Here is a 26,363-nt window from a genome sequence, read left to right as displayed (position 1 = left end):
CACACACACACACACACGCACCTGTGAGGAACCCACCACCTTGCCTCTCTCTCTCTCTCTCACACAGATTTGGTCCTTACCGATGCAGTCCTTCTTGTTCCAGTGGAGCTTCTGCCCGGGCGGACACACACACTCGTATCCGCCCTGTGTGTTGATGCAGCCGTACTCGCAGCTGCCGTTACTGATGCTGCACTCGTCGATGTCTGACACACACACACACACACACACACACACACAGAGCATCACAGTCAGTGTGTGCACCAATAAGACAGAGAAAGAGATCTGAACACACAAGTGATTATAGCTGATTATAAGACGTGTCTGTCTCCACGTGCTTCACTTGTACATCGAGACCTTGAAGCGGTCTGTAGAAGCTTCCATCTCACATCGATACCTGCTCTTTAGGAACCAGAAAACGATTTCAAACTGAACATCAGAAGCGTCATGAAGGAGGGTTTGTTGCAGGACTGTTGGATCAGACTGCATTTGTTTTACAGAGCTACAGGTGTGTGACAGCACACACACATAATAAACACAGGCAAGCAGACATACCGACACACGCACACATGCGTATACTGTATACACACAGAGATGCATGCGCTCTCGCTCAGGGTGATGTTATTCAGGGGAAGTGAGGTGTGAGAGTGCTTTCAGCTGCAGCCGTCTGCACACGCTCAGTGACCCCCTCACCTTCACACTCTGAAAAGCATTTCCCTTTCAGATGCATACACACAAACACACATTTTATCCCCTCTGTCACACACACACACACACACACAGGTCCAGGTGGCTCAGAGTCTCACCTCCGCAGTGAGTGAGGCCGTACAGGATGTATCCCTTGTTGCACAAGCACTCGAAGCTGCCGGGGTAGTTGATGCAGGTGTGGTCGCAGGTTCTCTCGAAGGAGCACTCGTCGATGTCTGAGGAGAACACAGAGACACACGATAAGTGGAGATAACTGGAGATAACTGGAGCTCTAAGCAACAGGAAACGTGGACATTAGTGACTGCAGAGGCTTCTGTTCACTCACATTTAAATTAAAACAGGGATGTCTGTTGCAGCCAGCATTCAGTGGACATTAATAATAAACATCTTTAAAGGGAAATTTCCTTGATTCTCCATCATGGGTAGAACTATTCATCTTAAAGTTATAATCTCCAAGATCTCAGTTTCGTTGTCTTTGGCGGCACCTATGGCGATAGTTGGTAATTGCTGGAGCACACTCCCCAGATATCCAGACAGTGCTGCATGTGTGACGTCCACGGTTGGCTCCGGTTGTAACTCTTGATTTTCCTGGCTGACGGTCGCTTTCCTTTTCAGACTGTTTGCTTCATCTGAGCGTCGAGTTTGTTTCTTCTTCTTTGGATTTTCACTTCTTGTTGAAGTTGTATCTGTAGTCATCCATCTTTTCTTTGTTTGTTCAGCCATAGTAGATTACTGTTTACTCGCAACACTTGCAGAGAGCGGAAAAGCAGCTGCTTAGCTCCGCCTACCCTCTCTGGCAGACCAACCACTGCTGGCTGATGGAAAACGTGTCACTAACTGGGCGCTGCTGTAATACTGCAAATGCAAAGGCTTTCATCAGTGCTCAGGCTCAGTCACCATTGTGTTACCTCATTAGACGATAGATAGAGACTTATCAGACATTTATTTACATGAAAATCTTCCAGATTATAACTTTAAGAAAACACCTGTATAACGTCTCCTTGGGCTAAAATAAACCTGCTGACTCCAAACATTTAACAAACATCCTGCGGTACAAACTCGGAACAAAGGGCAGAGAGCTGGAAGTTTATCAGGCATGAAAGGCCTCACACAGAGATGTTATTGGTTGCATTGAAAGTCTTTTGGAGTTAGACTAAAGATTAGGATCGTTCACCTGCCTGATGAAAGTACGTCCACTTAAAGATCTTGTTCATTCCACTGACTGTTATTATAAGTGTCTGACTATATAACAGAAAGGATTCCCACACTTATAGATCTCATATGTTGAGGTAAAATCCCTTTTTTTAACCAGAAACAGACGTTACATCGCTCGTTTCAAAGCAACCAGACTCCATTAATTAAGACAGTAATTTTACCTCACAGAACATGGGAGTTGCTGATCTACTGCTGCCTCCATTGGTTATTGTTTGTATGGTGTTATTGTGTTGCACAAATACTGTGTTGGATCTGAACTAACCATTTAAAGCACAAAGTCACACAACAACACAAACAAAGTAGCCGAGTGAGGCAGCAGTAGATCAGACACTCCCGTAATGTGATGCAGTAAAATGACTGGTTTTGTGAATGGAGTCTGGTGGCTTTAAGGAGAGCACTGTAACGGCTGTTTCTAGTTGAAATAACACATCCTACACTAAACAGGAAGGTCTGTCTCTGTAGGGATCCTTTCTGTAATGTTGTTAACACTTAGAATAACAATCTGAGCCTGTCAGTGGAAACAACAAGAACTTTTAGTGGATGCACTTTGATCAGATCGATTCGTCCTGAAAGATGCCGATATTACAGCCTGTATTTCTGCTGCTGGCTGAAACAATTTACTGGAACAAATCCAACATTTATAAACACAAACACATGAAACGGCTGCAGACGGCTTCTGTGTGCCGTTGCTATAAACTCTGCCTGTGTTTCCTCACATGGTCAGCTTCCTGCGGTATTTACTGAGCCAACATGCAGGCCTTTACTGCTTCCTCCACATGACAAACTCCATTATAACGTGTCGTATTTTTAGCTGCTGCAAAGCCCCGGCAGGACAGCCTGAAATAAACCAGGTGAGCCTGAAACGCTGGCCTCCATTCCTGATAGGTTAATAATATTTGGAGCTGGACAATTATACATAAACACACACACACACACACACACACACACACACACACACACGAACGACTTTGACGTAACGCTGACTGTGAAGTTTCTCCGGATGTCAGAGCGAGCTCTTGTTTGAGTTTCGAGAGCAGCTCACGTATTTGTTTACTATAACGTCGGCTGTGATGAATGAGGCAGCCTCTGTAGTCCTCAGTGAGCAGCCTGTGTTTGTCCATAAATGACCCATTAAGATTGTAATGTCTGTAAACCACTCATCCCCCTGACCTTTACTTTACTGATGCAGACGGACAAACATGAGTGCTCTCACCGGACTGATTTAAACACGACTGATCCACTTCAGATTCTATTTAAAGGGGAATACCTTAGTCCTATTTTTACACATTAGATTTTCATTTAAATAAATGTCTGTTAAGTCTCTAACTATCACCGAATGAGGGAACACAATGGTGACTGAACCGATGGCCCACTGATGAAAGCCTCTGCATTTGCAGAATTACAGTGGTGCCCAGTTAGTGACGCGTTTTCCATCAGCCAGCAGTGGTTGGTCTGCCAGACAGGGTAGGCGGAGCTAAGCGGCTGCTTTTCCGCTCTCTGCCAGTGTAGCGAGTAAACAGTAATCTCCTATGGCTGAACAAACAAAGAAAAGATGGATGACTACAGATACAACTTCAACAAGAAGTGAAAATCCAAAGAAGAAGAAACAAACTCGACGCTCAGATGAAGCAAACAGTCTGAAAAGGAAAGCGACCGTCAGCCAGGAAAATCAAGAGTTATAACTGGAGCCGACCGTGGACGTCACACATGCAGCACTGTCTGGATACCTGGGACGTGTGCTCCTGCAATTACCGTTTATCACCACAGGTGTCGCCAAAGAGAACTTCAAGATTATGACTTTAAATTCAGTCAACTTAAAATTTGAAGGCAGCTTGAACTTAAAGTGAGAAAATGTATTTTGCATCTTGTGTCACCTTCCCAAAATCTCAAAAATGGTGCAAAGGGTCACATAAAATACGAAAAGGACTAAACAGGAAAATGCGAACGAGGAGAAGAAGCATCTTGTGCTTTTTATGTTCACAACTAAAAGTGAAACAGACGCTGCAGCTGACATCTGAGCTGATTCAGAGCTGCACGACATTCACCATCCAATCGATTTATACACTGGAGCAAAGTTAATGATCATTATTATCTCAGTATTATTATTTTTTTTTTTAAGTTAAAATGATTAAAATGTAAGAGAGGTAATGTTCAGTCAATGTTGCAAAGAGACAGCCAGGAGGAAATGTCCCTCAGAGGGAGACTATTTAACATTTATCTCAGGGGTGCAACGATAAGTCAACATCGTCAACAAAAATCTACAAAAATAATTGCCAACGAATTGAATGGTGAAAATTAGTCGGTTACTTCATCAAGCGTATTTTTCATGCTGTGCGCGGACATTTTGGATCTGAGTTTGCTGAGAGGTGAGCCATCTCACATCCTGAATATCTCTGCTGAGAGCTGTGCAGCAAAACAGCGACCGAGAAGCGACAGATAAACCAAACACAGCAAAATGTCAGCGGCCGATGAAACGCCTTCGCATCCTGAAACTTGTGAAGTCTGTGAGCATTTCAGCCTCAACGCTGCAGAGAAAAGGATCGCCTGCAGGATCTGTCACATCACGGGAGCACGTCGGTGACGAGCGAGCAAGGCACGATGGAGTTGTGTCCTTGATTTGATGTATTTTTTAAATCAGCACTTTGTCTGTTGTTGTCATTAAGCCATTAAGTCATTGTGCAATTTATTATCCAATCAGTCGATTAATTGTTTCAATAATCAATGACTAGTCGACTATCAAAGTAGTCGTTAGTTGCAGCCCTAATTTAAGCAGCGAGTACATTTCAAAGCCTGTAATGTTTTCACTTGTACTTCAGTAGTTCTAATTTAACCAGAGTATTTTATTTAAATGAAAGTATTTGCACTTTAAATTGAGGGATGAGCGTGCGTGCCTTTACCTTCTGTGACTATGAGATGTTTTAACAGTGACTTCTGACATTTCTCAGCCTTTCTCTGCGTCTCTCTGCCTTTCTGAACATTTTGAAACGCAGCATTCATCTGTGAGAACCGCTCATGAAACTAAACGATTAAACTCTCTGCTCTCTCTGTTTCTCGGCCGGCTCTGGCAGACGCTCAACAGCGTGTCACCAGGAGCTGTTTTCTCTGGAGACGCTCACAGGCGGAGAAACAACAGACGAATTAAATCTGATATTTCACTTGAAGTTCACGTCGAAGCTGCAGATCTGGCTGGCATGGCGCTGTGGCAAAGGTGTGTCAGAAATAGGCACTGATGCTGTGATGTGGCTCGCAACACTCAACACCACATTATTAAAGGCTCCACTTATTATAGGCACCACTGCTGATGCACAGTTAATCCAACACACACACACACACACACACACACACACACGAGTGCACACTGTGTGGTGGGTTTGGGCCGGGGACAGAAGCACCTCCGGGTTTTGTTGTTAATAAAAATCATTTTGTGTTTGTCAGCTCTCCCGCCTCGCGTGCTACGACTTGTTAGCAAGAATCTGCCTTTAGACGTCTCGACGTAACCGCTGATCACAAGGAGACGTTTATATTTACACTACACGCCCTGCAGAGGAAGAGCGCTGCTTCAGACAAACTGTGGAGGATATGTTCAGGAAGAGATGACTGTGCATACTTCACTGTTTCATGCATTTACACACATTCAGAGTCACACGTTAAATAAACATTTATGGAAACATATAACGAGCTGATCGATACACGTCTCTCCTCTGTAAGCCAAGTAGGTCCGAGGGGAAATTAGCCGAGCGTAACACAAGGACTGCGAGCGCCGGGCTCCATGGAAAGTGTGTGTTTTCTCTGGACTAATGTCCTGCAGGATGTTCTGTACCGCCGGACTGGACCAGAGATCAAATTCATATTGATCTCCTCATCTGACTCCAGCAGAGACCCACACTTTCTCTGAGGCTCGAGTTCCTCTTTCACATATCGACGTCCCTGCCATCAGTGCCGTATGGCTCCTTCTTGTGTGTGTTTAAACGGCTAACAGAGCGCACACACGTAGCACTCCAACATCCACCAAGAGTTCTTCAGAGTACGTATACTTTACTGTTTATTTTTAAAGGGAAATTACACAGATTTTTACTGTATCTGTATTTGCATTCAGGTTAATATGCAGTTGTTGAGGATGTTCTCTGGGGTGCAGCTCGACGGCCTCCAGCGTTGGGTCTGAAGAACTACAGGCTGTTTCATCTGAAGATACTCTGCATCTTCACTCGTCATGCAAACGAGCTAAAAAACTACAAACAGTAAAAATGGCATCCTGAAATATGAGTTATGGAAGACTGCGAGGAGGAGAGTAATAATCAGAGAAAAACGAGACAATTTTGAGATTATAAAGCCATAAAAAAAAAACCTTTTTTGAGCCGCGACCCCCCCAAAGAGTAGGTCGGGGTTCACGGCCCCCTCCGTCTCGATTCACCTGTTTGTCTTCGGCCACATGGTTGTGGCTGACGACTCTATTAAGAGCGTTCCGCGCTTGGGTGGCTGTCCAGAGAGGATTCATCTGCATACATTTGTTCTTGCAAAATAAAGTCACAAATTTGCAAATGTAATCTCTGACTTTCAAACTCTTCTCCTCCAGCTGAGTTTTTTTAATCAAGGCTCTAATACTCCGTCGTGGTTATGTTGTGGATGAGGGTACACTTTACAGTTCTTTGTCTGACTGGATATTCGGCCACATTATTCAAACCAGAGGTTAATGCTTCAGAGTGGTGCTGCATTCGCTTTGATCACTTGCTGCTGTAACACCACCATTCCCCAGTTTGGGATCAATAAAGTACAGTAGTCCGTCCGTCCGTCCGTCCGTCCGTGCGTCTATCTATGGGAGACCATGGTTGCTCACATGCAATGCATCCTGGTACATGTAGGCACTGCTGACAGGGCTCATTGAGCAGGTCAACTCAGTTTCCCTGTCAGCACTCACTGAGGATTTACCATTCACACTGAGATCATTTAAAACCAGACTAATGTTCACTTTAATTTATTAATTTATAAAAATTTAATGTTTTAGTAAAAACAAGACTTCTACTCTCTAATGAGAAACAAATCAGAGACACATTAGGGATACATCCCGTCCTCGGTGCCCCTTTGAAAGCACTTTTGCGTTTAGATGTTTTATTACAGAAAAGAGCGTGAAAGCCAGACGAGAATCTGTTCTGTCATCGTGTTATTTATGAATAGAATTAAAGTGAAAATAAAGGTGTTGGGGACCCACAGGGCGGTTCTACAGCGTCCTTCTCCTTGGTGAGAAAACATATTAAATTAGAGCTCTTGGAGTGTCGAGTCAAAGCTTAGTGCAGCACACATCGCTGAAGCCCTCGGTGTCTGTAACCTCAGACTGATGGGCGACACTCTGCTGACACTGTGAGGATGTGTGTGATTGACAGCTGTCACTCACTGACCTTGGCACGTGCGTTCATCAGTGAGCAGCTTGTGTCCTTTCTGGCAGCTGCACTCGAAGGAGCCGACCGTGTTCCTGCAGAAGTGGTCGCAGCCGCCGTTGTTCTCCTGACACTCGTCGATGTCTGTGTGGAGAGTGATAAAACAGAGAGGTCGTCAGTGAAGGCACACGTTTGTCTTAAAGCTCCACCCATGATTAGCAGATTCGATTCGACTTCCAGATAAGGTTCTGTTTCATCATGCTGTGTGGGACATTAAGTGTTATACTTGTTTAACTCCAGCCTGCAGCCTGGATCAGACTCTGCAGGTTGAACTGCAGGGATCCCACCGTCTCATCCTATGATACGCTGGTTACCTGGAACTAATGGAGTCTGGCTGCTGGGAGAGAACTCAGAGAGCAGGAGACTATTATTCAGAAGTAAGCCCCGTCTTTTTGGAGGGATAATACGGCCAAAAAAGGTAGTTATGGTGGTTACTAAGGTAGTTAGTATCATCGTTTCCTCTTCAAATCTGATCAAATCTACAAATTGTCCTTTTTTATTTACTTCAAAAACAGAAACACCTGACCTTTGGAGATTTAGGAGATTAAAGAAAATGATGAGAGGAGGAAACACTGATGGACGTGTCTTTGTATCCAACATGTTTTACACCTTAAACCTGCATGTGCATCTACAAACTAATGCTGTCCTTTCAAGCAATTTAACTGTTAGATATTTTCCAATGTCACAAAAAAATCACGAGAGCTTTGCCGGAGTTGTGGAGCTCCAGTCGACCTGATCATAAACTCAATATGAGCGGAATGTGTCAAGCCTTTCCTCATCTTGCCATAACGGTAAAATCAAACATGGTTGATATCATCTGAAGTTGGCTTGTGCCAATAGTGAAGTTCAATGATGTCAAAATCATCAAAAACCAATAGGAGCGCTCTCCCCAGCACCAGACAGGGAGCAGAAACATACTAAGTAAACATGGAGGGGACGCTTTGTCCAAAGCGACGTACATCTGAGAGTTAATACAACCGAGCAACGATCGAGGCAGGAGGGAACGACGTCAGGAAGAGCCAACAAACAGCTTCAAGTGCGACCGGACACTGGGTCTGGGTCTTTAGCTTCTTCTTAAAGGTGAAACGGACTCTGCGGACCGAATGGAGTTTGGTAATGCTAACACAGCTAACAATACAGCTGTCACTGCAGATAACACAAAACACCGCAGACATAAGAGCAGCTGTGGCCAAAAGCTGCTTCTGTTTCTGCTCCATTGTTCGTTTTTCCTCTGTAATTTACCACCAGGGGCACGACTGGAAATGTTCCCCACATGAATCTGGTTGTAGTCTTGTCAGTAGTGACTCAGAAAGATACCCAGTGTTTGCAAAGTCTTATAGTATGTGCCGATAATGTCTTCAGATGTGAGAGAGTGTTCGAAGTCCTGTTGTGTGTGGTAGGTATTTGTGGAAATGAGGGTCATGTCTAAAACTAGTGGGGGTTTAGTTTTAAGAATTTCATCATGATGAAACCCTGTGTGAGAGAGTGTGTGGATGCTGGGAACAACATTCATACTGGTCCTAAACAAACGTCCTGTGCTCCTGGGAGAAATCGCGGCTGAATCCCTGCAGAATAGAGCCTGGATACCTGAGCTCCGGTCCAGGTGTGGAGCAGCGATCCAGAGGCTCAGATTCTACAACAATAATGAGGCGAACGCAGTCGGCCCCGAGGCTGCGCGTTCAGTGCCAACTGCAAACCTGCTGTCAGATCTGTTTTCACAAACCAAACCATCCGACCTCGAGCCTCCTCCAGCACGGTGCCCTCACATGAACCCAAACTGCACGGTCATGTCTGCAACTTATTTTTAATGATCTGTGTGCATTTTTCTACTACTAATTTCCTATTTATAGCATGTGCATCAGGAAGGTCTGTGCGTCAGGGAAGAGTAGGAGACATCAGGCTAGGAAAGGTTAAGAAGTTGAAGGTGGTAAGGATGGAGGAGGAGGAGGAGCAGAGAGAGGGGACAATAGTCTGGCAGATTACACAGGCTAAGCCCTATTTGATTGGCACTCTAAGTGATGAAAACTGTGAGGTATTAACACCTAAGCCCTTGAGCTGGCAAATAAGTCGAGCAAGACTCCAAATAGAGGAGAAAGGGAAAGAGTGGGAGCTAAAACATGATGAAGGGAGAAAACACAGAAGGAAGAGGAGATGGGAAAGTAACACTTGAGAGCAGGGAGAACTTGTTTAATCATGTTCATGTTTAATTTGCTGATACGAGCTTCTGCTCAGAGTACGAATCCTGGATGCTCGTCTCTTTGCTAAGGGAAGGCTGAAAGCAGACCCAGCCCCCGTTAGCAGCTGCTGCTAAATGTCCGTCAACATATCTGATCTCAAAGAACACACATGCAGTTAGCATAAAAGTCTGATGGACTTAAAAACAAGCATCTGTGTGTTAAACAGGCGGCCTTTCATTTTGCAGCAGAGATCATCAGTGTTGTTGGAAGATTTTATGAGCTGCAGTCAACAAGCTAACGTTAGCTCAATCAGTTAGCATTTTAGTGCAACATTACCAGAGTAAAGGCTTTTTTAATGAGGATGTATGAGGCAACCGTACACCTGGGTATTCCTCTCCAAACTCATCCATTTGTAATGAAGACAAGAAGCTAATTAACGTAATTTACTCCGAAACATTGTCATCATAGAGCCAATAGCTGGACACGCTAAAGAAACCGTATATCAAAGACTCTTTGATTGACAGGAACTAGGACAATCCAATGACTGTATATATAGATGGACGACGTGTCTCCATCTGCTCTCATTGTATGAAAGTGATAGCAAAATAGCCCCCGTGATAGGCGCTGCCATCTTGCGATGGTGACGTTATTTGGAGCCAGAGTTGCGCAGGAGGGATCGACCACTTCCGCTAACCAAAACACAAACTTAACTTACCGAAAAAACAGCAAGGATCCCGCACGCCGGCGTGTTTAACAGCAGAACAGCTTCTCTGTGTCGGTCTGAGGTTAACGTTCACAGGTATGGAAACTTCACTGACTGTGGTGATTGTTTTAGTTACGTCTCCTCTCGCCGTTCCTCCTCTACTCTGCTACTCAGGAACAGATAAGCTGCAGGAGCCCGATTTGTCAACAGAGCTGTCAATCATAATTTTTTTCAGCATCAATTAACTAATTAAAAGTAAACTTGTCGGGCTTTATAGGCTGTACTGCAGCCAGTCAGCAGGGGGCGCTCGAAATGTTTTGGCTTCACTTTTAGGGCGCCGTCATGTCGTCCATCTTTTTATAGAGTCTACGGGACAATCGATTGAATCCAGAGTTAACTTCCTCTGTATCATGCATCAGGTCCACGGGGGTTGGTAGGTGTGGACCTTTGCTATCTGAAGTTTGGCTATTTAGTCCATCTTTTCTGGCTGCCTGCACCACTGAGCATCTTTCATAGAAAAGACACCGCGTCCAAATTTGTATCTGGTTTTCCTTAAACATCCATGACAGTCACTCTGCTTCCTAAAAATGTGTTACTGGCTGCTCGCACGAAGAAAATCTACTGTTGCAAAACCCATTTCCTTGTAGACCTCCACTATACAGAGAAAGACGCCCATAAAGCTGTTGACAAGACACCTGAAATGACAAAGACGAATATTACTCGTAATATTTCAGCAGATCAGGCAGAAGAACAGATGAGCGTCTGCAGCGAGCTGCACAGCACAAAGCCAGAAGCTAGATAACTTTTTGGCGCATCTGCTCAGTGAGCAATTTTCATTCAGGTGACTGACTGGGCACCATGTTGTCCTCCATCCAGATCTTATAATCCATCAGTGGGAGAAATCAAAAGCCTGACAGGCCTGTCATTCCTAGTTACATGCCAAGCTGTGATTGGATAATTGCTCTTTGGGGGAGATTTAACAGTCAGACTCTGGGCTGCAATATTTTGATCTCTGTGTCTTGGCATGCTTCTGAAGTCTGCCTATACGTGTGATTTCAGTGGATTTAGATGTTCTGTTGATTTGACAGTAAAGGAGGGAAGTTGTAAATTATTTATTGTAGAGCATCCTTGAAATAACGCCTTCCCAAGCCGGAGATGATCAGGTGTTTGTAGCTGCAAGGCCATGAGCTGAACCGGCTTGAAAGGCTAAACTAATGCAGCACATATTGAATCTATTAGTATGCAGCAGCTTGATCAATTCACACCCAGCTATTAACAGGGTCAAGAGGAGGTGGCGAGAGCACACAGAGGTCCAGTCAACACACACTCTCAAATGGCCCTCAGTGTAGCGTGATAGGAGCCCTTATAAAACAGCCAGTAACTCAGCCACCACTGTGTTTTTCCATCAGGGCAGACTCGAGCCTCCCTCGCCTGATCCTCTTGCTCCGTATCCTCAGGGAGCTTCTGCTGAATGAACTCTTCATCTAAATATGGAGCCGAGACAGGAATCCACAACGAGCTGGCCGCGCGCCGCGGTACAAATGTAGTAAACTGTAAACGGTCCCGCTGTGCCCTGTCAGCGGTTTTTAAAGGGATTGTCCCTCCATCTGGCTCCGCTGAAACGGATTTCCCCGTGGCTGGCGGGAGGAGAACGGGGCTTCGGGGTTTTTTAAGGAGAGCGGGACAGGTAAGGGCATTCAAGTTGTGTCTGTCTGACGTTCAAAAAGCTGATGTCATACTTGGAGAGAAGCATTAAAAGAGGCTTCTGGTCTTTAAACCCGGGTCCTATATAACATTTTTATGGGTGTAAATGACTAATAGGTTCAAAAGTTTTGGAGTAACTCCAGTACATTGCTTCAGACAGCAGCAACAAATCTGGCTGTAGTGACTGCAACGTGTTCCCAGGGGGCAAATGTGCCCGACAAAGTGCCCCCTCTAAAAGTTCTTGTTTTTGCCCCGACAGGCTGAGACTGTTATTCTACGTGTCTGAGAACCTAACAGAAGGATCCCTACAGAGATCGACCTTTCTGTTACAGAGGAAGATGATTGTTTTAACCACAAACAGACGTTACACATTTAGCTTCAAAGCAACCAAACTCCATTCACAAAAATAGTAATTTTACCTCACAGAACACACTGTTCTACGGCTGCCTCAATCAGTGTATTTATTTGTTACTGGGCGTTGTACAAACATGGTGCCAGATCTGAACTCATCATTTAGCTCCCAATGTCACACAATAAGACAAACAAACCAACGGATTGAAGCTTCGATGGACCAGGAACTCCTGCATTCTGCAATGGAAAATTACTGCTTTTGTCAATGGAGTCAGGTGGTTTTGAAGAGAGTAAAGTTTAATGTCTTTAGCCGCTTTCCCACTGGTCAAAAAACCCGCTAACACCCGGCTTTTTTGCTTAAAGGGAAAGGTTACAATCAGCATTCAGACCCGGGTCAAATGACTCTGCAGTAGACCCAGGTAATGATCGCCTCGGCAAAACCCAGGTGGCCACGCTAATCTCCGCCCCCTCGCTATGACGTGCATTGAAGTTCCGGCCACTGTCGCGTAGTGCAAGATCTAGCAACACTGGCAAGACAGCGAGGTGAGAGAGGTTCTTCTGATCCGAGGGGAAGATGAAATAAGGTGTCAGGTTTCCGGCGCGTTTGTGACGTCAGACGGTGACGCAGCAGAAAAGACAGCGACAGGAGTATACTCCACTGGCAATGGGAAAAGAGACAATCGGGTCTTCCCGGGTCTGAAAAACCTGCGCTAATTTTGGTGGGAAAGGGGTAAATCTAAATCCTTTACCAAGAGGTCTCTCTCTGTCTATCAATCAGAAACTTAGAGGATCTTGTCTCTATCTGTGAGACAGCAGGAGGGATGGTTACTGTGTGTAACCCTTCAGGTTACACACAGTGTTTACACTTGATGACCTAAACCACAAATATTTTCAATCCCACAAAAGTGTATTATTGTAGTTACTGAATCTGGTGAATTTTAAATGGATACTTTAAAGCAGCATGATGAGAAACCACAAGAAGAGTGGCTTGAAAACGGAGGAAATCTTGATTCTCCAATCAGGCGTGTTTGCAAAAAGACAAACTGAGAAACACAAACAGTAACACACACACCCTCTGCCCACGCCGTCTCCGCTCTAATGCCTATGTAAAACCAGCGGATACCACTCTGGGTCTACCCAACACAGACAGACACAGCTCGGTAATTATCCTGGCAGCCACAAACACTGGCAGAACCACTGCATCTACCCACACTTAATGGCCACTCTAGGGACGGCTGAGCCTTATAACAGGGGATATAATTGCCTTTAATGGAGCTTAAATAAGCTTTGAGCTTAAATAAATACATTAAGCCTCGGAACATCTTGAAATGATAAAGTTTGAAGAGGAGAGAGAGGACAGATAAAGGCGCGTCAGGAGAGTGGGTGAGGAGAGAGTGGAGGGTGGCCTGCGTGTGTGGCAATGCTGAGAAAGTTATTTTTCTGGTGTTTCATCTTCCTTTATTCAGTATTCAGACAGTCCTGTAAATTATTTTCTTACCTAAAAGGAGGAGCCGCTGTCGGGCAGTTTTCTAGCAACATCAGATCCAGTTCATCTTGGAGGATGTGAATCAGCTCTGAAAGGTTAGCTGGATTTCTAAAGTATCCCAACAAAAAATGCCAAGGCCCCTCCCCCAAACACATGAACGTGCACTGCCTCTCCGCTACTGTTGCAGGGCGAGCCCAAGAGAGCGTTGGGGTACACACCCGTCTGCGTTAGAACGTAATTGTTCACATACTTGTCTCTGCACTACATGTATTACTGCAGGATACCTCTAGAGGGCGCAGCAGAGAGCTCAGGCTGTATGCAACTACTGTATGTGCAGGATGGAAACAACAGACATGGAGACACTCAAGGACGTTACTGTGATGTTCATCCTGAATTCTCAGTAATGACCGGTGGACAGAACTCACCGTCGGCACCGTCCCCGCTCCGTCTCTCCAACATGTTCCTCCGTGCACGGACGTAACGGTCCCGGACTTGTTCCCATTTCGTTTTGCAGGTTTCCACGCCGACTTCTAAAACAGAACTTATCTGTCTGCAGCTGTTTGACAGGCATGTTTGTCTCTGTGCAGCGGCAACGACACATCATACAGATGTGGATCATTGTGGACTCTATCAGCAAGTCTATCAGCTTGCCTTCAGAACTTTCTGCCATCATTGTCCCTTTCTGTCGTGTTGACCCTGTCACATCCCCTCTGCCTCTACACTGCCCCTACTGCTCATGTGCAGACTGCATCTCGTGTATGCCTAGCATTAATTTGTGAGGATGTGCACAGCCGACGCTCCAAATAGACGTCTAAACATGCGAACGAGTAGTAAAAAGCAAGTATATCTCCAGCTTTAGGGAGATTGTTGTTATCGCTAACCCTTTCAAATTACCTTTCTCTGCCTCTCTTGTGGGGCTAACTTGCTAACTTAAGCTTGTGTCTGAGCAGCCAACAGACTAGAGTTGTGCTGCCTTGCTAAAGGTCACTTGGCGTCTGTTTCTATAACTCTCTGTCACTTTCATCACTGTTTTTACAGTGTGGTAACCTAAAGACTCTGATTGCACTTTCACTGTGCCACACGTAGTTCTGGACATCGCCCAACATATATTACAGAAAGTGAATCCAAAATAAATTCCCTACTTGCCCTACTTTTAAAGAGAACAAAAACTTGACTGAGTATTAAGACCTCTCAGGCTGATTTCAGTGGTTCTATTGCTCTTGAAATTGCTCTATCATTGTTGTCGGCAATAATGACACGTACTTTGATCGGGCACATTTGGCCCCATTGATTCGGTTCAAAACCCTTTGTGCACACTTCTCATTTAGACCCAAAATATGTACAACAAATGTTAACCTTTAACCTCTGTGCATCATGAATATCTGAAATAAACGTGGGAATTCATCTGACGGTTGTTGAGATATTTCAGCCTGGACCAAAGTGTCAGAAGGACCAAACTTCTGACTGATCGAACGACCGACACTGACATCCACAGAGCCGAGCACGGTTATAAATGTACGGCTGCCTTTGTCTGTACGAGAGTGTAGGCAGGAGAAGAATAAAACCATGAATAAGCACAGTGTGTTCACATGAGCGGGCACCTTGTCATGATGCACCAACATCTGGAGTGCTAGAGGCTGAGCCTGAAGGACGCTCCTAATTAACTAATTAACACTGTATGTAGGACTGCACGTGGGGAGCAACATAATATGAATCACTCTGAGAACATTGTCTGCTCATCTCCAACAATCACAAAAAGCATGCACACAAACATACAAATGTGCACAAAGCTCACACCAGTGATGTCACGTCTCTCACTCCACAAACCTCGTCCGTCCGCCCTCACGAGACAGGAGGCGTTTGTCACTTTCACCACACAAGGCTCGCACATGCAGTCGCGTTTCCACACACACACAAACACATACACGCTCTGCCTCCTGGGATCCGTCTCTGACATTTACTCTAGACGATCAATATCTCCCTCCGGCCTTCGATCAATACTTTCATCCTTTGCTGAGAGCTGTGTGTCTCTGTGAGGCTCGCGCAGCTCCACCAGACATTTCAGACCTCTCGGTGACAGACAGCTCCCGCCTGCATGTGACACATCATTTGCAGGTTTCAGCGAGCAGACTTTAGTGCTGTTTAGGGCCTTTTTAAAACTACCCGGAATCGGATTTAAGAGCAATTTAACGACCAAAATAAAGACATAAAAAAGCTGGCAGAGGTCGTGTGTTTCCAATTGAACATGGCTGATGAAAGTTCGGAGACTCTGAATGGAAAGTTAAAAATGTTGAAGAACATGTTGTGAATGTAGTTAAAGGACGTTGAACACATGAAATACAACATCGTATTTTATGAACCCTGCTCTGTGTACGCACCACTGCTGGTCTAATTCGTTTCATAGTCGAAGCAGTTACTCACATTTGCCTTTGTGTTTGTATCACTCAACATAAATGGCCTGTTCATGCAATAACATCAGAGGTCCTCAACCGGGCTTCTGACCATGTTTATAGGTCGCAAAGATGTCATGTGGGGCTTAAACGCGTCCGTTTCCTTCTGCTGCTGTGCATCATTAAAAGTCTTACATGCTCAGCTGCGAGTGCTGGAGTGCTATTTGGCTAAACGTCATGACCTCAGCGAGGAAGGAGTCATGTTCCCGTCCAAATTTAGTGCAAACTTGGGCAAAACATCCATCCATCCGTTATCTATACCGCTTATCCTGTTCAGGGTCGCGGGGGGGCTAGAGCCAATCCCAGCTGTCATTGGGCGAGAGGCAGGGTGCACCCTGGTCTGATCGGCAGTCATCCACAAGGCTGACACATTTCACGCTAATACTCACACCTACGGCCAATTTTAGAGTCACCACTGAACCTAACGAGCATGTCTTTGGACCGTGGAAGGAAGCCGGAGTACCCGGAGGAAACCCACGCATGCACGGGGAGAACATGCAGACTCGAAGCAGGAACCTTCTAACTGTGAGGCGACAGCGCTTACCACTAAACATCACAAATGGAACAAACATCCTTAATCGACATCCTGAATTCTTCCAAGTGATTAACATTGACACAGGCACTGACACATGTTAGATTATTTTATGTACAGTGTGACAACTTCTGTTTGTCCTGTTAATTGTCCTTCTTTCTGATGAGCTGAGGACAGTTTTCCGACACGGGTGACAATAAAGTTCTATTCAATTCTAACCCCTTATCCCTTTCCCTTAATTAGCTCCCTTCCCATCCAGTCCCATCTTAACCCACTGACTCCTTAGCTGGGTGGTAGTTAGAAAGTAAAAGGACACAAAGAATCGATATCAACATGGTATCTGATAAAGAAATGGATAAATAAATAAGTAAATAAATAGAATAATAGTGGAAAATCATAATAAAGAGAATATCTAGTATTAACAACAGTCATATACATCACTGAAGATAAATTATGCAGGAGAAAAGCTAGGAGCTGCTCACAGCGAGGCTGTTATATTGGACTAATGAAGATCTCGGGGGGGTTAAAGTCAATAGACCTGATACAAAGGTGGGTTTCCACCCACCCACGAGTTCCTGCTGCCTGAAGTTAAGGGAGTCTTATCCTGGGGCTGGCTGCGTATATGGCGGACAGGCTCGGCGTCGGTAGGCTGAAGGTGGACCACTATGGGGACACTTCGCTCGGGGGGAGTTGATCAACATTTTGGAGTCGGTTTGTTGCCCAAGAAGTAGTCGAGGCTTCTGGTTGTTGGCAGGAAAACAGTACGAGTGAAGAGCAGAAGTGGCAGACCGCATTGGACAAAATGCAAACCCAGAGCTTGCAGTTGTACTCTGACACTTATTCAGCTTTTTATTCAGATATCTGCATATGAGTGCATCTCGTTCTGCATCTGTCTCTCAACTTCAACACACTGCTTGCATCACAAGTTGGGCTGTAAATATCAGTGAGTGCATGACAAGGAGGCCTTGGCCCGGATATCCACTCCATCCACCGGAAGCCCTGAAAATATCGGCCACTGCCCCGAAAGGATCACTCCTCGTGAGTCCATATTTGATGGCTTGTGAGATTGTCAACACACGGCTGCATCACAGCTAGGGAATCAAACATACTGTTCATGTGCAGTCATACTGTCTGTCACACTGTCAGGAAAAGCAAAGAAAAGTCTTGCATGTGAATCCTAGTCAATTGATGAAACACTAACACAATTGATTGAGTCTTGTCAGGAGCTGTGACAGTGTTCAGCTCAGGAGAAGCAGCAGCAGATATATCTGTCAGCTGTCGTCTGGAGTTAGTACAAACCTATTCTCACACTTTTTAACATTTCAGTAACAATAGGCCTCCTTTACAAAGGAATTTAATTGAATCTACTGGTTGTACGGTAACCTTAAGGAATGTATTTTTCTCCCCATGGTAGATCCTTTGGAAGTATACTCTGTTCTGGCCACGGAGCAGGCTGAGGGCCAAATGAGAAGGCTCGCTAACATCCACCTGGGCCAAAGGAAACAAGCGCTCCACCCCCCTGCCTACTCCTCTGTGAGCCTCGGGCTGTGTTTGAGAAGTCCAGTGTTTGGAATAAGAAACCCGACTCCAGAAGAGACCACAATGCTGCTGTGGGGCTCAGCTGCCTGATAAAGACCCCCCCACCGATCTGATTGATTAGCACTGCAGCTTAAACCAACTGCCGTTGATGGGGGTGGAGCGACTGAATCCAGAGGTCAATCCCAGGGTCAGGCTGTTATGTAAGAGGCTCGCCTGTCTGCCTCTGAGAGAAACACTGAGATGTGAACCGAAACAAACCGACCCAAGAACAAAACTCTTGCGTTGTCACTTGAACCGCATTTAGACTTGCTTGTAGGAATGTGCAGCTCGTACCTCCAGGGTACGAGCTGCACATAGTGGAGAGTTTTACCAAATATAGTTTTACCAAATATTTGCAGTGAAAAGCAATTAAACTGAATACATTTGCAGAAACCCAAACCTCTACAAATAATTAGGGACTGAGTACAGGGGATCTAGTTTTCCTGGAGAGAGTTGGTTTTCTGCTTAGGGTGTTGCTGGTGGAGAGGACAGACATCAGGCCGGGAGGTAGCATATATTTATTCAGGTATTAAACGACCCCGGCGCTCAACTTAGTTTAATAACAAACACTCCAGCGGTGCATGTGGGCCAAGGGAAACTCTCAGTTTTACACAACAATAAAACAGCCAGTGATCGGGGCCCGGTTGGGCCAGAACAGGCCCTGCCGGCCATGCTGCAGTCACGTAAGGTGATGGAGACCACAGCTCTGTGACTTGGTGAGAGCAAAGACAAGTGTAGATCTCTGACTCCTTACAAACGTACTACAAAGAGACATTTCAGCAACACACAAGAATTATCTCTCCAAGTCTGGAGGGTTTCATAAAACGCAGATTTACAGAAAGAGCTTCAATGAGAGCAAATTTACATCCATCCATCCATCCATCCACCCGTTTATCCATCCATCCATCTATCCGTTTATCCATCCATCCATCCATCCATCCATCCACCCGTTTATCCATCCATCCATCCGTTTATCCATCCATCCATCCATCCATCCATCCATCCATCCATCCGTTTATCCATCCATCCATCCATCCATCCATCCATCCATCTATCCGTTTATCCATCCGTTTATCCATCTATCCATCCATCCATCTATCCATCCACCCGTTTATCCATCCATCCATCCATCCATCCATCTATCCGTTTATCCACCCGTTTATCCATCCATCCATCCATCCATCCATCCATCCGTTTATCCATCCGTTTATCCATCTATCCATCCATCCGTTTATCCATCCATCCGTTTATCAATCCATTCATCCGTTTATCCATCAATCTGTTTATCCATTCATCCATTCATCCATCCATCCATCCATCCACCCGTTTATCCATTCATCCATCCATCCATCCATCCACCCATTTATCCATTCATCCATCCATCCATCCATCCATCCATCCATCCATCCATCCATCCACCTGTTTATCCATCCATCCATCCATCTATCCATCCATTCATCCATCCATCCATCCATTCATCCATCCATCCATCCACCCGTTTAACCATTCATCCATCCATCCATCCACCCGTTTATCCATCCATCCATCCATCCATCCATCCACCCGTTTATCCATCCATCCATCCATCCATCAAGCCATCCATCCATCATCCATCTATCCATCCATCTATCCATCCATCCATCCATCCACCCGTTTATCCATCCATCTATCCATCCATCCATCCACCCGTTTATCCATCCATCCATCCATCCATCCACCCGTTTATCCATCTATCCATCCACCCATTTATCCATCCATCCATCCACCCGTTTATCCATCCATCCATCCATCCATCCCTTCTCTCCAGTAAATCAGTTTGGGTCTTAGGGTGTTTTCAAGTCCGTTTGTTTGATCCGGATCAAAGGCCAAATTGTTACTAAGTTTCATTTTGCCTCGAGTTTGGTTTGTGTTCACACGTTCAACGTTTTGATGCGCGAGTAAACTGCTTTCTGATTGGTCAGAATTTCCACTTGGGAAACTCCCTTAAGCAAACAAAGAGAGAGAATACAAGAAGAGAGAGAATCGCAGACTTAACGTATTGTTGTCGGAGTTTAATCCGACATTGTTCCACAGCTCGATCAGCTCGTTCTCCTTCAGTTTTTCACTGTTTGAATACTTCCGTGTTCTTCCACAAGCATTTGTGAAATTGTTTGCTGAGCCCATTTTTCTATTTCCTCGTCCCACTTTAAGTCCGATTATGTTCACACCTGAATCGAACCAGATCGTGGTTCATTTGGAAACGGACCGACTCCCGTCTTCTCTGGCGGACCATGGTCCGGTGGTTCCAGAGTAAAGCTCGAAAGTCCGGACCAAAGCGTTCAGGTCTGAATGCACCCTTAGTGATAACATGTTAAGCAAAGTATTCCAGACTTCCTTCTCTCCAGTTTTTCAACTCCTCCTAGTAGGGGATCCCAAGGGGTTCCCAGGGTAGATGAGATATGCAAATCCACCATCATGTTCGGGGTCTACCTTCCGGTTTCCTAATACTTGTCTATGACCAGAAAACCTCCAAATTGAGGAACAGAGGAGGCAGCCTAATCAGATGTCCAACTCACCGAAAGTGGCTCCTTCCAACTTAGAGGAGCAACGGCTCTACTCTGAGCTCTTTCAAGAGAGGAACCTCATTTCAGATGCTTGAATGCAGGTTCTGAATTTCTTTTGGTCAGTAGCAAAGCTCATGACCATACAGTAGGTGAGGGTTTTGGCTTATCTCCATGTTCACCAAAACTGTTTGCTGCAACATCTCACGCCTCATTTTAACCTGGAGATACCGATCATCTGTTTCCCGGCAGAACCAGCACCATGACTCCCGAGCTGAATTTGATGACTCTCCTTCCTGCTGAATCACATTGGGCAGAAAACCAGTGTGAGCTGGAGGTCACAGTCTGGTAGAGCCAAAAAGACAACATCATATTCAACAAGCGCTCTCCCAACCCGCCTTGAGATCCTGTCCATGAACATCAACATGCTTCTTTCAAATTTGCTAAAAGGTAAGAGAAGAAACAAAAAGAGAAGGTATCGTCCCTCACATTCATGCATTCATAAATAACGTACACACGACATTAATTTCTATTATTTGAGGTTATTTTAGAGTCTTATCATGTGAAACTTGGAAGGAGACTAGAAAACTGTGCGTTTGTTTTAATGCATAAATGTTTATGATGTCAGCCTACTAGTTTGCTGGTGAATGGATGTGATCACGTCCATGTCTGAGTGTGATCGGATTGTGTGTGTGTGTGTGTGTGTGTTTGTGTGTGTGTTTTCAGGTCCTTTCAGGTAGAGGAGGAATGCAGGCCAGTGGGGACGTGTCTCAGGTGCCAATACACTCTGTGCACTGTACAACACAGTACACCGACCACACGCTATCCGCAGAATACACAACCGACTGTGAAATTGCATGTGCACAAAAGACAGACTAACATGCATAATGTGTGTTAATTAACCCACAAAACAGACGTGCATAAGGACACACACACACATATACAGTAACTCATCCAACCTCCAGAGTGAACCTTCTAATCAAACATCTGGAAACTGTTCAGAAAATATCTTCTCCCCCTCTCCCCCTCTGTCTCTCACCCTCTCTCTCTCTCTCTCTCTCTCTCTCTCTCTCTCAGCCAGTTGTCGGCACGAGAGGCCTGTGATGGAACGCCTCCTCGGGTTGGTGTGTCTGTCATCGTGAGAGGCTGAACCGCCTCGTCTGTCAGCGCAGATGAAAGGGCGTTTATCAGACTGGTGGGTTTTAAACATGCCCTACATAGTTTATATTGAAATGATTATGATAGACAGGCACGACAGGGCACATCCCCTTGGCTTTAGAACGAGGTAGACACAGACAGGAAGAGAGAGAGGTCGAGATAGAGCTGTCTGTCTCTATCAAGCAATACAGTGCCGCATTAGATGAGACGACCTCACAGCGTGGCACTTATCCTGCCGCTAACTGCTATGCTCAGTAAAATGCTAAATGCCGGCAATTATATGCCACTCTGTTGACTGCAATACAAGGCTAACATGACTGTGATTACACGTGCCACCGGAGTCGACACACACACACATAAACACGCATGTATCGGCTTTAGCACAAGATATTGATTAGTTAACTCTCAAACAGCCGATGCATGCTGTTACCAAGGTTACAGAAAGCCTCTGACACACAGGCTACTGAGGCCACGTCAATAAACAAAGGAGCTAAAGAACAAACTCAGTCCTGCAGGAAGCAGCTGGACAACAACATGACAGTGCTAAAATTAAAACTGAGGCACAAGGGAAGCTGATGATAACGGCCATTTATAGTTACTACCAGCTAAACCTGAAGGCAAACACACTGGATACGCTGGCAGCTTCTCCGCTACATTCACATGCAGTTTAGGGGAACGGGAAACTGCTCTAAATGTGAATGTGTTGATGCATATCATAGACAGACAGCCTGTCCAGGGTTTAACCCAAGGACTGTATAAAGGAAGTGGATCTTGCCTTTTGAAGCTTAAAGGTCGGGATTTTGGCTGTCTCCATTTTGTCAATCAAGAGGCAGGGGTAGCCATATTTGGATGGTGGAGCAGGGAGGGAACAAGGGATAAGCGAATCCTGTGTTATCAGCAGGTGCTTGCTACGTCAGCGAGGTGCGTCCATATTTCAAGGTACGTGTAATACTAATCAGGATGCTAGTTAAGCCTAGCGTAACACAGACTTAGCTTTAAACTAAACGTACTTGCCGACAATTAACGACCGTCTTTTTACTGAGACTATAAAGGTTTACTGAGTTAATAAATCAAGTGAGAAGTAGGCTCATTTTCTCCTGGACTATAAAACAATCAGGCCTCTTTATGCAGCCAGTGTAGGTGCCCCCTGTTGACCATAATGCAGGTCTAAGACACTCCCACATTGGCTGCTTCCTCTCCATGTCCCCTTCTTATACTCTAATGGTTTAATCTGGCTTTTGCCCATCGCGTGCTTGGTTAACTGGACATAGGCTCAGAGTTGTTTTTTATGGGTGGATGTTGGGGCTATACATGAGCTTAAAATAGGCATGACCATTTAGACAACAGGCGTGGGGATAATTCTACCAATGCGGGCCCTGTATGGAGCAGACTAAGGGGCCTTCATCAACTCATCTGGGCTAACCAATGTAGAGGGGGACAAACGTGGCTGGAGTCACTTGGGTATCCCATTTGGGACCCACATGGGTGGGCTTGCTGAGAAAGCAGTTCATGAAAAATCATGGGACATGGAATGGAATTGACTGAATGGGAAACAGCAGCAAAATGCAGGAGCATTAGAATGACATAACTCAACAAAAACTGTTGATAGTGTGGTGTGTAGATTATCCACACCGATTGGGGAAATGGGTGTTGGGATGCCCAAAGTGAACAGGCAGGGAAACAAAGCAAAATCCACTCCTTGAACCTGACTCCTCCTGAGATCCGACACAGCGTCCAGACGTAGCCGGTTGATTGATTGGCTAGCTCTGGTATTTCAAAAGATGAAGTTGAGCAGATAACCCCCATGTCGGAGATCTTTGATGTGTGATGTCACACCACGGCCATATTTGTCAGTAATTCCTGCATATCATGGTCTGGGTCTAGCTGAGTTACAAACAGCAGCTGTGATGTTGCAGACATCAAACACGCTAATGTGTGTGTACAGAGAAGTTTTGTGTGAGTGTGTGTTTTCTTGCTTGGTGCCCGGTTGATAGATACTGATCGATGTGTGCTGCCTGCTCTGTGTCTTTCAGCTCCCCTCACTACTGATCCTCGCTTAGAGATTTATGAAGCCCGGGGGCTGATACACAGCCAAATTATGTGGGCGGGGCACAGCTGGACTGTACTCCTATCCATCTTCTCCACTCAACTCAGGCCTGAAAAGAGGGGGAACTTTTCATCTTTCCACCACTGTAAATGCTGGGTTCTGTCAGGACCACAAATCACCGGGGGAGACGGAGTGGAAGTGTTCGCACATGCTGCCGGGCTTTAGCCTGACATCAGGGCAGTGGACTAGATGTTCTCCCAACATGCAATGGCACTGCTACATGCCTGTCAGCAGCCGATGTTGCTAGTATTTGGCCTAATGACATTGGGTTTATTTGCAATATGTCTTCCAATGAAGAAAACACAGCATCAGTCCCAAACTGACATCTGTTCATAGACAAAGCCCTCTACTTGCCAAACAATTGTAACTTGAATGAATGGATGAGTCAACAAAAAAGTGCACTTAAATCAGGAGGCAACCTTTGAAGCTGAAAAAACTGCAGTTCCTCGAATGGCCACTTGAGGCTGGCTGCCAACGTCAAGTCAGTCCCCACAGAGCCCCATGTTAAAATGTCCAACTTTACTGCAGAAATAAACATGTTTACAGCCTGGTACAAAAACAGTTTTGGTAGCTTATTTCCACATTCAAGACACCTACGCAAGGTGAATTCTTTAAATAACTCTTAGGCTTAAATCTATGCTTAATTCGGGACCTGGTCCTTTGAGCGACAGGTGGTTCTACTGGATGCCACCTCAGCTAACTCTGCCAAAAAGGCCGTCAGTGAACCAATGAGTGGCGTCACAGTGGTTACGCCCATTTATTACAGAGTGTATAGTTTATTGGGGATTACCAAAGCAGCTTAGAGTTGCATTACTGCCACCAACTGGACTGGAGTGGAAAAGATTGTATGGATGTAGGCCAGAAAGAGATCATTGGGTAGAGCAATAAAAAGAAAGGCTTTCAAGTATGACTTGGTTACTTTGTTCAAACCAAAGAGCTGTTGAAAAGTATTGGCTTAATTATAAACAGCAATTTTATTTAGACTAAGTAGCCAGAGCTTTAATACAACCCTACTCGACAAAAGGAAAATACATTGGGATACAGTTTTTTCCCGTTGAGCACATATGTTGGTCGATTGCTGTTTGTAGCGAGTCTGCAGCTGGATGGTGCTGTTTGTAAGTGTGTGCCATGAGTGGAACAGAGAGAGAGAGGGAGAGAGAGAGGGAGTGAATGAGAGAGAGAGAGAGACAGTGGCCAGCGTGGGCCTCACTGTTCAAACATCTCAAAGTTTGCCGACGCGTCGTCTGCCTGCCAGGCCCGAGACAGCTCCGGCTCCAGGACTTCACACACCTACACGCCACATTCTCAAATGCCTGACACTCATTCTGCAAACCCACATGCTCCAGAACACACACATAGAAACGGTTTTATACAATTTAACTATCTAAATGTGTATATATTAAGCTCCATCACACAAGGTTTCAGAGTTAACAGCATTAGACTCAAGCCGCTCTCATAGTCCCTCGACCATGGCCGTTACATGTGCCCCCGCAACTCCATTTCTCCATCCATGAAAAGAGGAAGAGCGGCTGAAGGACGGTCCAACCATCAGCACCAACCCAAAACAAATAACAATTTAAGTGAAGGGAAACAAAGTCCACGGTGGAGGAATAACACACAAAGACCAACAGAGTTAATCGTGCACTTGACAGATGTCATACCGACAGCATATTAGCTTAACTGTCTGCAGGAAACAAGGACTGTACCTTTGTTCTTCATGTCTGATACTGGAAAGACATTCTGACAGCCACTCTCAGCATTAACTCTTTCACTGTACATATGGGCATATGAGTAGAGTACATACATCCTTACACGTGTGACCACACTCCTCCTTCCTTCTCACAGCCCCCTCGCTGCTGCTTTATCCGGCCCACAGGAGAATACAGCAGCGCTGCCTGTAAAGACCACTGTTTGCCTCACTTTGAACCACAGGTCAGCCTCGTTCACTGAGGCTGTTTGTTTAGAAGAGAGCCAGAACACTATAATAACTTTGGGATGTTTATGGCCACGCTGTGACGACCTTCTCCTCGGACCACCGTCATTGACGTCACCGGCGAGCTGACGGAAGTGGAGAAACACTCAGTGGCAATATCAACAACAACAAGAAGCGGATGCGGTGGCAGTGACCGCAACCGGATCTGCGTGCAGATTTAAGTGAGCGGATGGTTTGGTTTTGGCTCTCGTTCACTCAGATACCAGTCATAGCAGACTCAGGTGCGCACACA

General features: G+C 45.4%; 1 protein-coding gene across 3 annotated transcripts in view; it reads right to left on the bottom strand.

Moving 5' to 3' along the window:
• The window catches only part of scube1 (signal peptide, CUB domain, EGF-like 1), a 119,291-nt gene that overhangs the window by 9,044 nt on the left and 83,884 nt on the right, over window positions 1-26,363 (bottom strand). For all 3 annotated transcript variants that reach the window (XM_069671069.1, XM_069671067.1, XM_069671068.1), the window contains 3 exons: window positions 7,314-7,436; window positions 804-920; window positions 81-203 (listed from right to left, as the gene is read on the bottom strand). In XM_069671069.1, the coding sequence (XP_069527170.1) occupies window positions 81-203; window positions 804-920; window positions 7,314-7,436 (363 nt within the window). The remainder of the gene's footprint in view (window positions 1-80; window positions 204-803; window positions 921-7,313; window positions 7,437-26,363) is intronic.

Source organism: Semicossyphus pulcher, unplaced genomic scaffold, assembly GCF_022749685.1.
Source record: "Semicossyphus pulcher isolate SPU_LCO1_2020_fin unplaced genomic scaffold, fSemPul1.0.p SCAF_20, whole genome shotgun sequence".
NCBI lineage: Eukaryota > Metazoa > Chordata > Actinopteri > Labriformes > Labridae > Semicossyphus > Semicossyphus pulcher.
Note: the sequence above shows the minus strand (reverse complement) of the source record. Positions and strands in the feature narration are given on the sequence as shown.